Source organism: Schistocerca americana, chromosome X, assembly GCF_021461395.2.
Source record: "Schistocerca americana isolate TAMUIC-IGC-003095 chromosome X, iqSchAmer2.1, whole genome shotgun sequence".
NCBI lineage: Eukaryota > Metazoa > Arthropoda > Insecta > Orthoptera > Acrididae > Schistocerca > Schistocerca americana.
Window position 1 is genome coordinate 151,327,269 of NC_060130.1, and position 13,619 is coordinate 151,340,887.

Consider the following 13,619-nt stretch of genomic DNA (forward strand, 5'->3'; position numbering starts at 1 on the left):
ACAGAGCTATCGGTTGAAAACATCAAGAAACTAGTTTTGGAACACAACCTTCAGTTATGTTTGCAGAAGGAAATGTCACAATGCAGAGAAAATGTACAATATAATGAATGTTTTTAGTCATACTTACAGAAAATGAATGCTGACTACCAATCACTGATAAGCTGTATTATAAAAAAGTCACACAGCATATAACAATCCTCTATTTGTAAAAAATTAAAGTATCTTCAGAATCTTACAAGCAAATATATTCCATAAACTTTAGGCTAGCACTTCAGAATCTTACAAGCAAATATATTTCATTAACTTTAGGCTTGCACAGAGAACTATTTACACAGCAAATTCATATTGCAACCCATAAGTTGTCAAACAATGTTTGGAACATACTAAAAAAGAAATGGATACACACTTTAGAAATTTTGCATTATTGTTACAGCATTATTGTTAAACTAACACAAATTGAAATTATTCTGCAAATCACAAAAAAGTACAATATGAATCTTGGAAAAGCAATTAATGCATGTCCAGTGACAGTTACAATGATAGCAGTACATCAGTCGCAAATACACACAGAAACCAATTTCCATCTCCCCCTTTTCTGTAAAACAAATATCCACAAAATGGGAGAAGTATCACAAAATACCAATGACATAAAATCCTGCTGTCAAAACAAACACAGCAGAAATTTTCTGGTAGTTACTACTTATCACTGTCTCTAATATGAATAACACTTCTGTGATATTCACAGGCCATAACAAAAAAGCATTACAGAGAAAAATAAATGAAAAAGTAATGAAATATACTGATCATGATGAGACAAAATTTAGAATTTAATTATTACACTGACATATCACTGTATCATAGAATACATTCATTCTTTTCTTTACTTTATTTTTCTTTAAGAATGCAGAGAATGTGAACTATAGAGTGTGGGCAACTTAACCCATTAGTTGTCTCATGTTTACCATGCTGTCAGAAACTAATCTCATGGATGTCTGCATTAATTATCTATATGATCATTTTATTTTACTCTGGTGTTCAATTGACGAAACAACACTTAAATCTGAAACAGTGATGTGTGTCCACTCATCACGAATATTTGTTCCCAAGATGTACAATCTCATCATTTAGTACTGCAGGAACCATGACTGTTTGATGGAGTTCAGAATGAAATACGTTCATCCCACTAATTCACAAAACTGTGCTCATAGACTATTTTATAAAGATAAATAGGAACTAAATACCACAGCTTCTGAGGTACTACGGAGTGTTATTGAGACAACATACAAGTTGTACTTTCATACAAGGATTTATTATTATTATTATTATTATTTATAATGTGTGATATAAACTCTCACAGAAAAGAGCACAGGAAGATTAGGGTTTAGTGTCATATCAACTCTCACAGGACCAAACTGGGCAATGTGATGGCATTCTATACTTTAGGTAATGTGACTAGTGTAAGTATAAGGATTGGATTTTCAGGGAGAATATGAAAATAATACATAAATTCACTTTTTACTATGAGCACGAGCTATAGTACCAACACATTTCACAAATCATGTGGGGATACTGTCAACAGAGTAGTAAAATAGTTTCAGCTCCATCTGTCAGTACCGCATTAGTCCCTGACAACTGGTGTTAGTGGTGAGTGTCTTAATCCCCCCCACCCACCCAAATCCCTTCCTCTCCTCCTTGCCTCTAGCAGAATGTATGTAGGAAACTCTAATCTTTTCACCTCTTATTGGTCACACCATGCATTGCAAACCACATTTTGATTTAATCTTGTCAGAGATTGAGGTGTTATTTCAGTACTTTTTAGTTCAGTTTTCCAAACTAACCTTAAATACTCATTGTACAACACATACCTAACGTAACATCTGGGTAATAAGAAGCAATGGATTTCTTGAGATGTACAGCTGAATTCTATAGATTACTCTAAGTTAATGCAAAATGTAACATTTCAGGTAATATTTTTTCTACATTTTCTTATAGTTGTATGAAAAAAAAGTTCATGAATATTTTGAACATTATATTCTATTGGCTTTTAAAGTGAACTCTGATACAAATTTGTGGATTCCTTCGTATGTATGAAACACACTCTTGACGAAGCACGAGAAAGTATAAAATTAGATGTAAATTCCTGAGATACAAACAAATGCTGTGCACACATAGAATAGACATATTACAATAAACACATCACTTAATAATATATATAAATTTGTTTGAAGATAGAATTAAGACTTTTTAAGATTAGTGAGAAAAGGAGTGACAATGTCCATTGGCAGTGGAAATATAATAGTAGAATTCTTCTCAGCTGAAATGGTATTCAGGGTCTGGAGATAACGAAGCTGTAACAAAGACCATAATTATTAATGTAAACAAAAAGGTAATAAACTATCAGAAATACAAACAAATTCAATTTTTAAAAATGTTCTACAAATTGCAGGTGAAACACTGCTCCCTATTATTTCAGTTTTTGTAAATACTGCGATCTGTATGTACACTGCAGCTTCATATTTAAATAGACATTTGTAGGCTATATGATTTACTTCAGCTCTGCTTAGGCACTGCTCCACAAACTCAGCAGCAGCTCTAAGTAAGTAGGAGCAAAATAAAAGGAAGATCATGAAATGGTGTGGTTTTTGTTTTTTTATTCTTCATTTATTATGAATTCCACGAATCCATATTGTGATAAGCTATAAGCATCATCAGTGGGGCCTATAATGATACAGTTATGATACATTTTTGTTTTGATATGTATTATTCATAGGAATTACTTACAGTACTTTGCGTTTTTAGTTGGCATCAGTGTTTTTGCTCTCATATGTTCATATGCTGGAATTCACACTGGTGCTCTGTTTATGACATGTTAACATGTTTTTAGGGCTGAGACATTTTTCTTCCCACTTTTCATGTTGTTTTCCCTTGTTGTTGTGATGCACTATCAGTCTTCTGTCACTAATACAGACATTTGATTGAAAATTATGACTTCCAGACGTAACTACATTGAGTTCACTTTGGGTCTCATGCTGTTTGGTTTGTTTATGTACATGTTGCCAACCTAACAAAGTATATCCTGAAAACTAATGTCTATTCATTTTGTCATGTTCATATGTGTGTGTGTGTGTGTGTGTGTGTGTGTGAAAGAGAGAGAGAGAGAGAGAGAGAGAGAGAGAGAGAGAGAGAGAGAGAGAGAGAGAGAGTGTGTGTGTGTTTGAAAGTTTGTGTGTTCAGCTGATTTGGGATTTCTTTTAAATGTTATGAGGAGAGGTTCAGCGACAAATGATTGGAAAGTGGATTGGGTGGTATTATTGCAGTCCTCTGTTGCACTGTTACTCTGTTATTTTATCTATTAGTCTAAACAATGAGTTGTTTGGCACATGTACTTGATCATTTAACTGGGTTTTCTTTTCTATTTTGGTTTCCTGTGTGTGGTAATTTTCTTGCATGGTTAGAAGCTGTTTTTTTTTATTGTTGATTCTAATTATTTTCACGCCTTCTTCTCTATAGCATTGTTTGGAGTCACAATCTACAGAAAAGAATATTTATGGGGAAAACGAGACAACTTTAGAACATATGAGGTGAGCAAGCTTCTTCTCAAACAATCAGCTAAACACCAAGTGCAGACTGATAAGATTTACTCCTGCAGTTTATCTAACTCAGCTCTCTGTAAGCAAATTCACATAAGGGGCAACTTACAGTACCAGCATATTTAGATGCAGCAATGTATCACAGCAGGAAGATTCCCTATTTCTATCTTTTTCAATAGATGAGACAATGATCATGGAAACACTACATCATTCATAAGTACCTAGTACTAGAGGAAACCTAAAAACAATACCACCAACCTGTAAGGCAGCTGGACTTTCAGACATAACATCAGAAGCTTCTTTCAGAGCACGTGAAGCCTTCATTTCTCCTTCTGCAGCTATTACTTTAGCACGAGCCTCTCGTGCAGCCTCTGCTTCAGCTGCCATAGCTCTCTGCAATTGAACTGGTAGTCGTACATCTTTTCTGTAAGTATTAAAAACAAATAAATGAATAAGAAATAAAAACATATGATCTGTTATTCTGTAACTCATCCCTGTATAGAAATATAAGTTAGTGGCTGAGAGTGAAAACACAGATTAAGAGAATTCTATCACTTCATTTTTACCATTTTTCTTCTATTTTTGAAAAAAAATTGAACCTTTCCACTACATGGTGAATGATTTGCCTGGGAAACTTAGGAGTGTTTCACATGACAGGAAACATTTTTATTAAAACTGCAAAACTGGAATAATGTCAAAATATGTTCATTCAACTTTTGGGACTTATTTATCCTGCACTAACCACTGGTTACAATATTGCACAAAGCAGGTAATTAATCCTAACAAAGTGTTATTTTAACTGCACTCCATAGTACACGATAACACAGACATTAACTCTAGACATAGAAAAGATTCACCATTATGATGATAATTGGATACAAACAGGGAGTACAAATCATTTGATTGTTCTGTTTAATTCAGCTTCCTGATTATTCTAGCACTTACAAGTTGGCTTCAATACACATGAGACTGCAAAATGTGTAACGTCGCAAACATATAATCTACAGAAATTTTCTTGACCTAAGGAATACATTGATGAATTTTGTTATGAAATTCACATCAAATGTATACAGCAATGCACATGCATCTGCATGTGCACAAGAAATATTTATAGTCTATATTAATATTAATTATTAATTACTAATGGTTGAAGTAGCATTAACTCTGTCCTTCTGTCATTTGAACAAGGAGAGAGCAATATTCCGAGCAGAATTTAAGCAAAAACCTCCATATCTATTTGTAAGGTTACTTGCTAATTTGATCTCAACTGTTTCCTTACTAACACTATCCCAATAGCTGGAAGTGCCTGCCATAATCTCAATGTTGTTACAGTGCATATGAGGCCAGGTGCCAATGCATTGTTTGTTTGTTTGTTTTTGTGTGTGTGTGTGTGTGTGTGTGTGTGTGTGTGTGTGTGTGTGTGTGTGTGTGTGTGTGTTTTTTGTTCACACTCAGTAATACTATAATCTGCCATAATCCTGATGGCCTAACCAATTTATGACAGCCACTTTACACAAACCATGATCATCCTTTACTGGTACTAAAGGGTCCTAATCTTAGATGATGGTTGGAAAACACATTTCACATCATGTTTCCACATAGTACAACAAATCCTGTTGGAAATGATACCTATGCAAGGGTAAAAGGCTGTAGACATTGGTGTCACCTTATTATTTTCAACACTCACTCACCCAATTGAAGGTTGATGGATGACACAATGCATTGCTGATTTGTCTTTCACTCTAAGAATCCTGGTGATGACTTCAAAGTGGGACAACTCAGCTAACAAACTTTCGGGGTCTCAGATGTTGTGGGCCCTATAAACGAAGGTACAAAAGTACTCCTCCATGCTGCACCGGATTGTGACAAACTATCAGCCTGGAGACACTGATCACCTGGCTACAAATCCATACGCTGCTTTAACATTATGTGCTGGTAGAAACTCAGGTTTCACATAAGATACACTGTTTCTAAACAAGTGACTTTATTGCACAGTTACAGTCACTTACTGAAAGAGATGCACCCACAAAAAGTATGTTCATTGTGATATAACAGTCTGCTTAGGATGAAAATCAAACAGGTAATCATGTCAGTGTTTGTAATGAAATAATTTTTGAAATATCGATAAAACACATTCCAGATTTTGTTGAATCCACATCTGCTGCACTGCTACCTGACAATCTGGCTATCACTGTTTCTCTCATTTATCAGCTGAATTAAACTTTTATTACCCATAGCTTGTCTAGTGACATGCCACTTAATCCTGTTTAAGACATTTCAAATGTTAAACTTTACAGCCACATAAAGAGGCACATAATTAGTGTAATGGTCTGCAGAAATGTAATGAATCAACTTTCAGGCTAGGAATACCCTTTCCTTGTTGGTTTACCAAGCAAGGTGGTGTAGTGGTTACCACACTGGAGTTGCATTCGGGAGGGCAATGGTTCAAACCAGGATTCGGGCATCCTGATTTAGGTTTTTTGCAATTTCCCTAGATCACTTCAGGCAAATGCCGAGATGGTTCCTTTGAAAGGGCATGGCCAACTTCCTTCCTCATCCTTTCCTAACGTGATGGGGCCAATGACCTCGTTGTTTGGTCCCCTTCCCCAAATTGACCAGCCAACCAACCAATCCTTGCTGGTTTCACTAAAATACAAGATTCTGGAACCTGAATTCTTACTTAACATTATTTATTACAAATTCTGACAGTAGTGGAGCAGATGTCATAAGAGATGATTTGCATTAGTCTCCACATACACTATGGGGTTGGGTTGTTTGGGGAAGGAGACCAGACAGAGAGGTCATCTGTCTCATTGGATTTGGCAGAGAAGGGGAAGGAAGTCGGCCGTGCCCTTTCAAAGGAACCATCCCGGCATTTGCCTGGAGTGATTTAGGGAAATCACGGAAAACCTAAATCAGGATGGCCGGACGCGGGATTGAACCGTCGTCCTCCTGAATGCGAGTCCAGTGTCTAACCACTGCGCCACCTCGCTCGGTCTACATATACTACGAACTGATCAAGATTACTATACCAACATATGACCAACTTTTTCATAACTTGAATACACAGTAAATGACTTCCCTAGCTATATAAATCAGAAACCTATAATGTATGCTGATGACACGACAATCATTTGCACAGCTGACACAAAGGAGGAGCTTGAGAAGGAAGCACTCCTGACTATTGAAAATGCAAATAAATATTTAACACAAAACAACCTGTTTATGAATCAGTCTAAAACAATGAATGTAGTATTTCAGACCAAGCATAGTGAAAATTATAATATAAATGTTAATATAAATGGAAAGACTATTAAAGAAGTAACCAGCACAAATTTTCTAGGAACTATAATAGACAAACATTTGGCATGGGGGGAGCACATAGATGCACTGTGTAAAAAGATAAACAAACAGATCTTCATCATGCATAAAACAGCTAAGACTGTGGATGATAAAGTCCTCAGATCAATGTATTATGGACTTGTCTTCCCACATTTGTCTTATTCAGTTCATATATGGGGAAATGCACAAGCTGGCTACCTAAAAAGAACATTCACAATTCAGAAAAGGGCAGTGAGATGCATTGCAAAAATACCACCAAGACAGACCTGTAGGCAAGTTTTTGTACACTATAATATTATGACAGTATATTCACTGTATATATACCAAAGCATAATGGTGGTAAGGTCAAGTGATAAACACCTCCTAAATAAAGATGTGCACAAACACGGTACAAGAGGAAATGAAAATTACTACATGATAAACAGAAATCTAAAACTGTCTATGACTGCCCCAGAAGAAGCAGGCAAAAGGTTTTTTAATAAACTCCCCAAAATCATTAAAAAAGAAACAGATCTAAAATATTTTAAAAATCATTTGAAACTATATCTCACAGAGAAATGTATATACAGTTTGAGTGAATACTAAGATGGTGTTTAAATATATCATTACTGAAATGTACCTGTAAAAATTATCATTTCTGTATGTTTTTTTGATTTGTGTGTACGTATAATGTGAAATATGTAAAACCTTTGTATGATTATGGACTATTTCTGTTTAATCATTTGTTTCATTTATATATATATTGAAATCAAGTTTGATGTTAAAAGGCTATTGTATGACACACCCAATACTCTCAGCTGGATTTTCAGCTGGAGTCCATGGGCAAAGAATAAATAAATAAAAAAATAAATAAATAATGTTCCACAACAATATTTATTTAATCTTCTTTGGCCATCATCAAATAACTTAGTACTAAACAGATAGTCCACACAAATTCAATAAAAAATCATAGCTATACAAAGATTGTTGTACAAAGACACGTGACATTTTATGACTATATTGACATATAGTCATAAAATCTTTGTACAGCTATGAATTCTTGCTGAGGTTGTGTGGACTCTGTTTCGTATTAAGTTATCTCATGGTGGCCTAAGGAATTGAAAGCTGGTTCGTAATGAACTATTAAATAATTATTATTGTGGAACATTAAAATTGTGTATTCATGTTGCTAATATGTCTATGTTCCTCCAAGAACTGTTGGAATGTTCCATAAATATTATTACAAACCTTTATAATAGCAAAAATTCATAAAAACAGAATTTGTTGAAGATATTTAAAGTGCCGAAACTTACATCTCAACACGTTCCACTTTCACACCCCATGGATCTGTAGCCTCATCAAGAGCTGACTGCATTGTATGGGCAATTGCTTCTCGTTCAGACAGTATCTCAGATAGGTTTCTTGTGCCCAGAACATTACGCAATGTTGTTGCAGCAAGCAGGCGAGTAGAATGGCTGTAAATGAAAGCAGTTTAGGTTAAAGTGTTTTCTCGGGCTAGTAGTTAGTTTGTTTTTCTAAGCCCATACGCTAATGACAATGAGAGCATGTCCATATAGCAATAAAAAATTCCCAGTAATCACCTGTATTCCCTCTTATTTATGATAACAGAATTAAAATGTTTTGTTTCATTTTTTATAAGAAATATTGTTATTTCCAACTTAGCTGCAATCATTGAATTTCAAGTTGTGCCCATCTGCTGTCTGCGTATGTTCAAAACAAAACAATTTTTGTTTCTTATTTATACCATTAACAGCACTTTTTCAATTTCAGTAGAATGTCCTCCCCCTCTTCCCATCATTACAGACTTATCTATTTGACATTCAGTCACTTGTCTTCTATTCAATCTAAATCCATCGGGAGCTCATTGTTTCCCATGTGATGGTGTTAAGTTCATAGTGGACATGAAGCAGCACAGTGCATCCCATTCATGGGCATCATGACCATCAATAGAATGAAGTACTAAAACCTACACTGTAAAATTATGAAAAAAAGCAACAACCAGCTACATAAAAGCAGTCTTGATCAATAGGCAAGCATACAAAAGATGTGTGAACAACAGTGTTTGGGTTTTTGACATTGAGTTCTTAATGGATGAAGGCAGGCTGCAGTGAAGCCCTACACTACATGGCTACTGCTTGTATTTCCTGATGCTACCTTTTTTTTACAGTTCACCAATGATTTCCTATTATTGTATTGCTTTATAACAACTTAGAATTTCTTAATTTTTACTCTATTGTTTACTTTCTGAGGGAGCAATTTTCTACTGTGAAACAAGTGTCACTTCTGAGGCCCATTTTGCACTATAAAAGAACTTTGTCACATATCTTTAAAAAAATACATTTTATAAAACGTTTAACAGCATTATATCCTTAATAAAATTAAGAGCAAGGTCTTAGATGTTATAATATATGGGTCTGAGTACTATATCAAGGTATCAAAAATTAATACAAGACATCATATCAAAAACTGGATGAAGACGATGGTGTACCACCTCCAATAAAACCACACTTAGTAAAGGCACTATGATCTTGAAACCATCTATGATGTTGATGACAGCTTACTTTTGTTTTAATAACACTATAGTACAATAAACACTTCACAGAAAGTGCAAACTGTCAGTTATTGTAAATCTGGCAAAGTAAAAGTGCAGAACTAAACATCTGAGGGTAAATGCTAGCTCAGTTTCAAAACTAAATGAGTACTGAGTGAGACCTTGACAACTGCCAACTGTAGAAAATGTTCGATGACTAAATTGTTATAATGTTTTTTAATGAATACTATTATTGCATTTTTTTCTTTACTGGAAATATTCAGGTCAAGCATAGTTGCAGAGCAACCAATCAGTTCGAAGTGGTGTGCTAGCAAAATGCTAGCTGTCATGAGGACTTCTGAAAAACAATTACAGAAATCAAAACATATTTAAAAACAAAAACACAAAGTTTAACCTTCATAGAGATCGTGTCCATCCATTGAAGAAGGAGGGAGGTTGGGAGTGGGGAGAGAATGGTAGAGGGTTGAGTGTTGTCTTCTCTGTAAGGAAATACAATCACAAACCCATTGTCTTCAGGATAAGCACAAAATATATTAATAGAGTCATGTTCTTTCTAATGACTACTAATCTTTAAATCAGAAAGAACAGTTCCCACATTGCCTTCAACTGCAGATTGCCGGTCAAATGCTCGATACCACTTTCAAATTCCGTAATACAAAACAATAAGACAGTTTGCTGGATATGGAGACACTCACTGCAAAAACAACTATTTCTTTTACTTTTGTGGATTGTGCTGTAAGTTTACAAGTGAACGAAAGCTGCTTATACAAGCATAATCTATGGTAATATTCTCACCTAATAAGGCACACAGTTTCAAATGTATCTCAGTTCTTTTTCATGTAGTTTCGCTAGATAATAGTTTTCATTGCTCCTTGAGCTAAATTCTAGACAGCTTAATCAGCTTGCAGGAACAGGAGAATGTAGCACCAAGTGTAAGTGTGTGTGTGTTTCATGCTTTGCTGAACAACATCATATGTATCATAGATGCAGAGCAACCAGTCAGTTTGATGTGCTGTAGACCGCACACCACTTCGAACTGATTGGTTGCTCTGCAACTATGCTTGACCTGAATATTTCCAGTAAAGAAAAAAAAATGCAATAATAGTATTCATTAAAAAACATTATAACAATTTAGTCATCGAACATTTTCTACAGTTGGCAGTTGTCAGGGTCTCACTCAGTACTCATTTAGTTTTGAAACTGAGCTACAATCAGTCCTCAACTACTACTCTATGTGATTATCTGCTACCTTCTGAATATGTCAATTGCTTGTCTTCAGCCATTCAACTTGTTGCATTTCATTGGGGATTCTCCATCATTGCTCATATTGAACTTCAAAGAAAACAAAACCAAGACAGAAACAAGTGCACCTAGTGTGGGATTTAATTTGGTAAAACCTATACCACAAATGCTTCTTTTAGTGGCTCTAAATTATTGTTACAGAAGATTGGGTCTGGAATTCACCTTCTGAAAAAAAAGGGTCTCTTTTCTGTTTTTATCCAGTCATGTATCAGCACTGTGTGTTATCAGTGACCCTCACTATATTTCTGTGGAAATGTTAGGTGGTTTTAAATTTTATATTAGGACTAAAAACTAGTACATCTGTCAGTTTGTCATCTGTCTGTCTACTTTATCATAATTCTCAAGCACCAATATATGTGCAGGACAAGAACGAAAGAAATTCCAGAACGTTACATAGCAAGAAAAGCTCGGAAAAAATGAAAGTACTAATATTAAGTGACAGTCATGGAAGAGACTGTGCTCAAATACTGCAAGACAAACTAGGGCCCTCATACCAGGTAAAAAGCATAGTAAAACCTGACGCCCCACTAAAAGAAGTGATAAAAAACGCAGAATATTTGACAAGAAGCTTCGGTACACGTGATACTTTGATTGTAATAGGGGGTTCTAACGACATAGACAAACCTCTCGATCTAATGTTGAAGCATGTGGTAGAACCATTGGAACCAATACTCGCTCTAAGTCACAAAATGAATATCATTATCCATCCTATACCCAGGAGATATGATGTTCAAAATTTAAATAGTAAAATTAATACTGCAAACCTCCACCTGATACAGGCTCTGAATTTAGCTAAACACGCGTACAAAAAAAGAATTGCTGTGAACTCTGAAATAGAGAGACTAGCCAGAAACCACTTCACAACACATGGCTTACACCTAAACAAATGTGGTAAGGAGATTATCTGCAATAGACTGGCCTTCCTGACAACTATGGGTGACAATAAGAAACCAAAAGTCAGAAACCATAAACAGACACTAATAAGCAATTGGATAAAGACAAACAAGATGGGAAATAAAAAGAGTAATAGTGGCCATACAGTGCAAACTACACTAGACAAATGGGTCACGAAGTCACAGAGACGAAACACAAACCCCCTGACCCCTCAAAAAGGCCAGGAACCTGAAAGGATCAATAATGTGATGGTGAACATTATCGAGACATCCCTCCAAAACGTCAATGTGATGTCTCAACAGTGTGAAGTGCATGTGGATACTTTTCAGGCCCACCTGGAAGATGAGATGGCTGGCAAGGACGACCAACAGAACCAGCACAACTGCTCAGAAGTCAACATACCTGGAATACAGCACAATTTAAACTAAAGGTCAGTGACACAGTAAATATGACTTCGAGCCCCCTGAGTAAACCCCACTCAGACCTGAAAATCTATTATCACAATGTCCAATCCTTGAGCAACAAAACTGATGACTTAAGCATTTTGCTGACCAGTGAACTCAGTGATATCTCAGTAGTATGCCTAGCAGAGCACTGGCTCTGCACTGATGCGGTTAAGCTAATCTCACTACCCAACTTCAAATTGTGTGAACACTACTCCAGATCAAATGATGGACATGGTGGGGTTGCCATCTTCATTAAACAACACATTGAATATAGCCCACTTCCTACCCTAAAGGAAATAGGAACAGATAAGATCTTTGAATGTGCAGTCATAAAGCTTACAGATCTAAATCTAATTGTAGCTACAAGGACCGTCCCCCCTCCAGTAGTATTAATGATTTTCTGTTACAAATGGACTTGTTTCTATCCAAAATAAGTCAGTGGAAAAAGGAGGTGATTATATGTGGTGACTTTAATATAGACTTTCTCACCCACAACAGAAACAGGGAAACATTGATTAACATTGCAAAAACTTATAATCTGCATGGCCTTGTAAATGAGCCCACTAGAATAACACCCACATCCAAGACAGCTCTAGATCAAATTTTTACAAATAGAAATAAACTTAACCCAACTCTAGAAGTATACAATGCAGGATTCAGTGACCACCAAGCTGTCATTCTAAAGGTCGATGTTAGCAAAGATACCTCAAACCCAGTCCCACCTACAACTTTATGAAGGTTTTTCACCCAAGAGAACTTGAACAAGCTAAATGCCCTCCTTAGTAAAGAAAAGTGGACACAGATGTACACAGCCAATGATGTCAACATGAAATTCAACATATTTCTTGACAAAATGATCCACCACTTTGAAGAGGCCTTTCCACAAAAACCAGTAAGAATAAATAATAATAATAATAATAATAATAATAATAATAATAATAATAGAAACAAGAGTTGGATTACACCAGCTATAAAAATCTCTTGCAAACATAACAGAATACTCCACATGTTACGTAAACAAAGTAGTGACTCCCCCCAACTAACAGAATACTATAAAAACTACACATGTATCCTAAGAAGAGTGATAAGACAAGCAAAAATGATGCAGAATGATGAGTACATTGACAAATCCAGCAATAAAGTAAAAGCAATGTGGAATATCATAAAAACGGAAAGAGGGGAAATGAAAGCTTCACATTCGAACATAGAAGTCAAACTCAACAATGAATCTATATCTAATCCCGAAGTTGTGGTGAACTCATTCAACAATTCCTTTACAAGCATAGCTGAAAAACTGGTCCAAAATAATCATAACACAAATTACCAACCAGCAAACCAAAAATATCACACATGTGCAGAGTCAATTTTCATTACCAAAGTCACTGAAAATGATGTTGCAAAAGCCCTCAGAGAGTTAAAAAATTCATATTCAGCTGGAATTGATGGTATCCCAGCAGCTGTAATCAAAAATTGTGAACACACAATTGCTGAACC

General features: G+C 35.5%; 1 protein-coding gene across 4 annotated transcripts in view; it reads right to left on the minus strand.

The window, feature by feature from the left end:
• Positions 1-1,681: 1,681 nt before the first annotated feature.
• The window catches only part of LOC124554749 (band 7 protein AGAP004871-like), a 273,498-nt gene continuing 261,560 nt past the window's right edge, over positions 1,682-13,619 (minus strand). For all 4 annotated transcript variants that reach the window (XM_047128398.1, XM_047128397.1, XM_047128396.1 and 1 more), the window contains 3 exons: positions 8,225-8,386; positions 3,849-4,014; positions 1,682-2,348 (listed from right to left, as the gene is read on the minus strand). In XM_047128398.1, the coding sequence (XP_046984354.1) occupies positions 2,235-2,348; positions 3,849-4,014; positions 8,225-8,386 (442 nt within the window). In that variant the 3' untranslated portion in view covers positions 1,682-2,234. The remainder of the gene's footprint in view (positions 2,349-3,848; positions 4,015-8,224; positions 8,387-13,619) is intronic.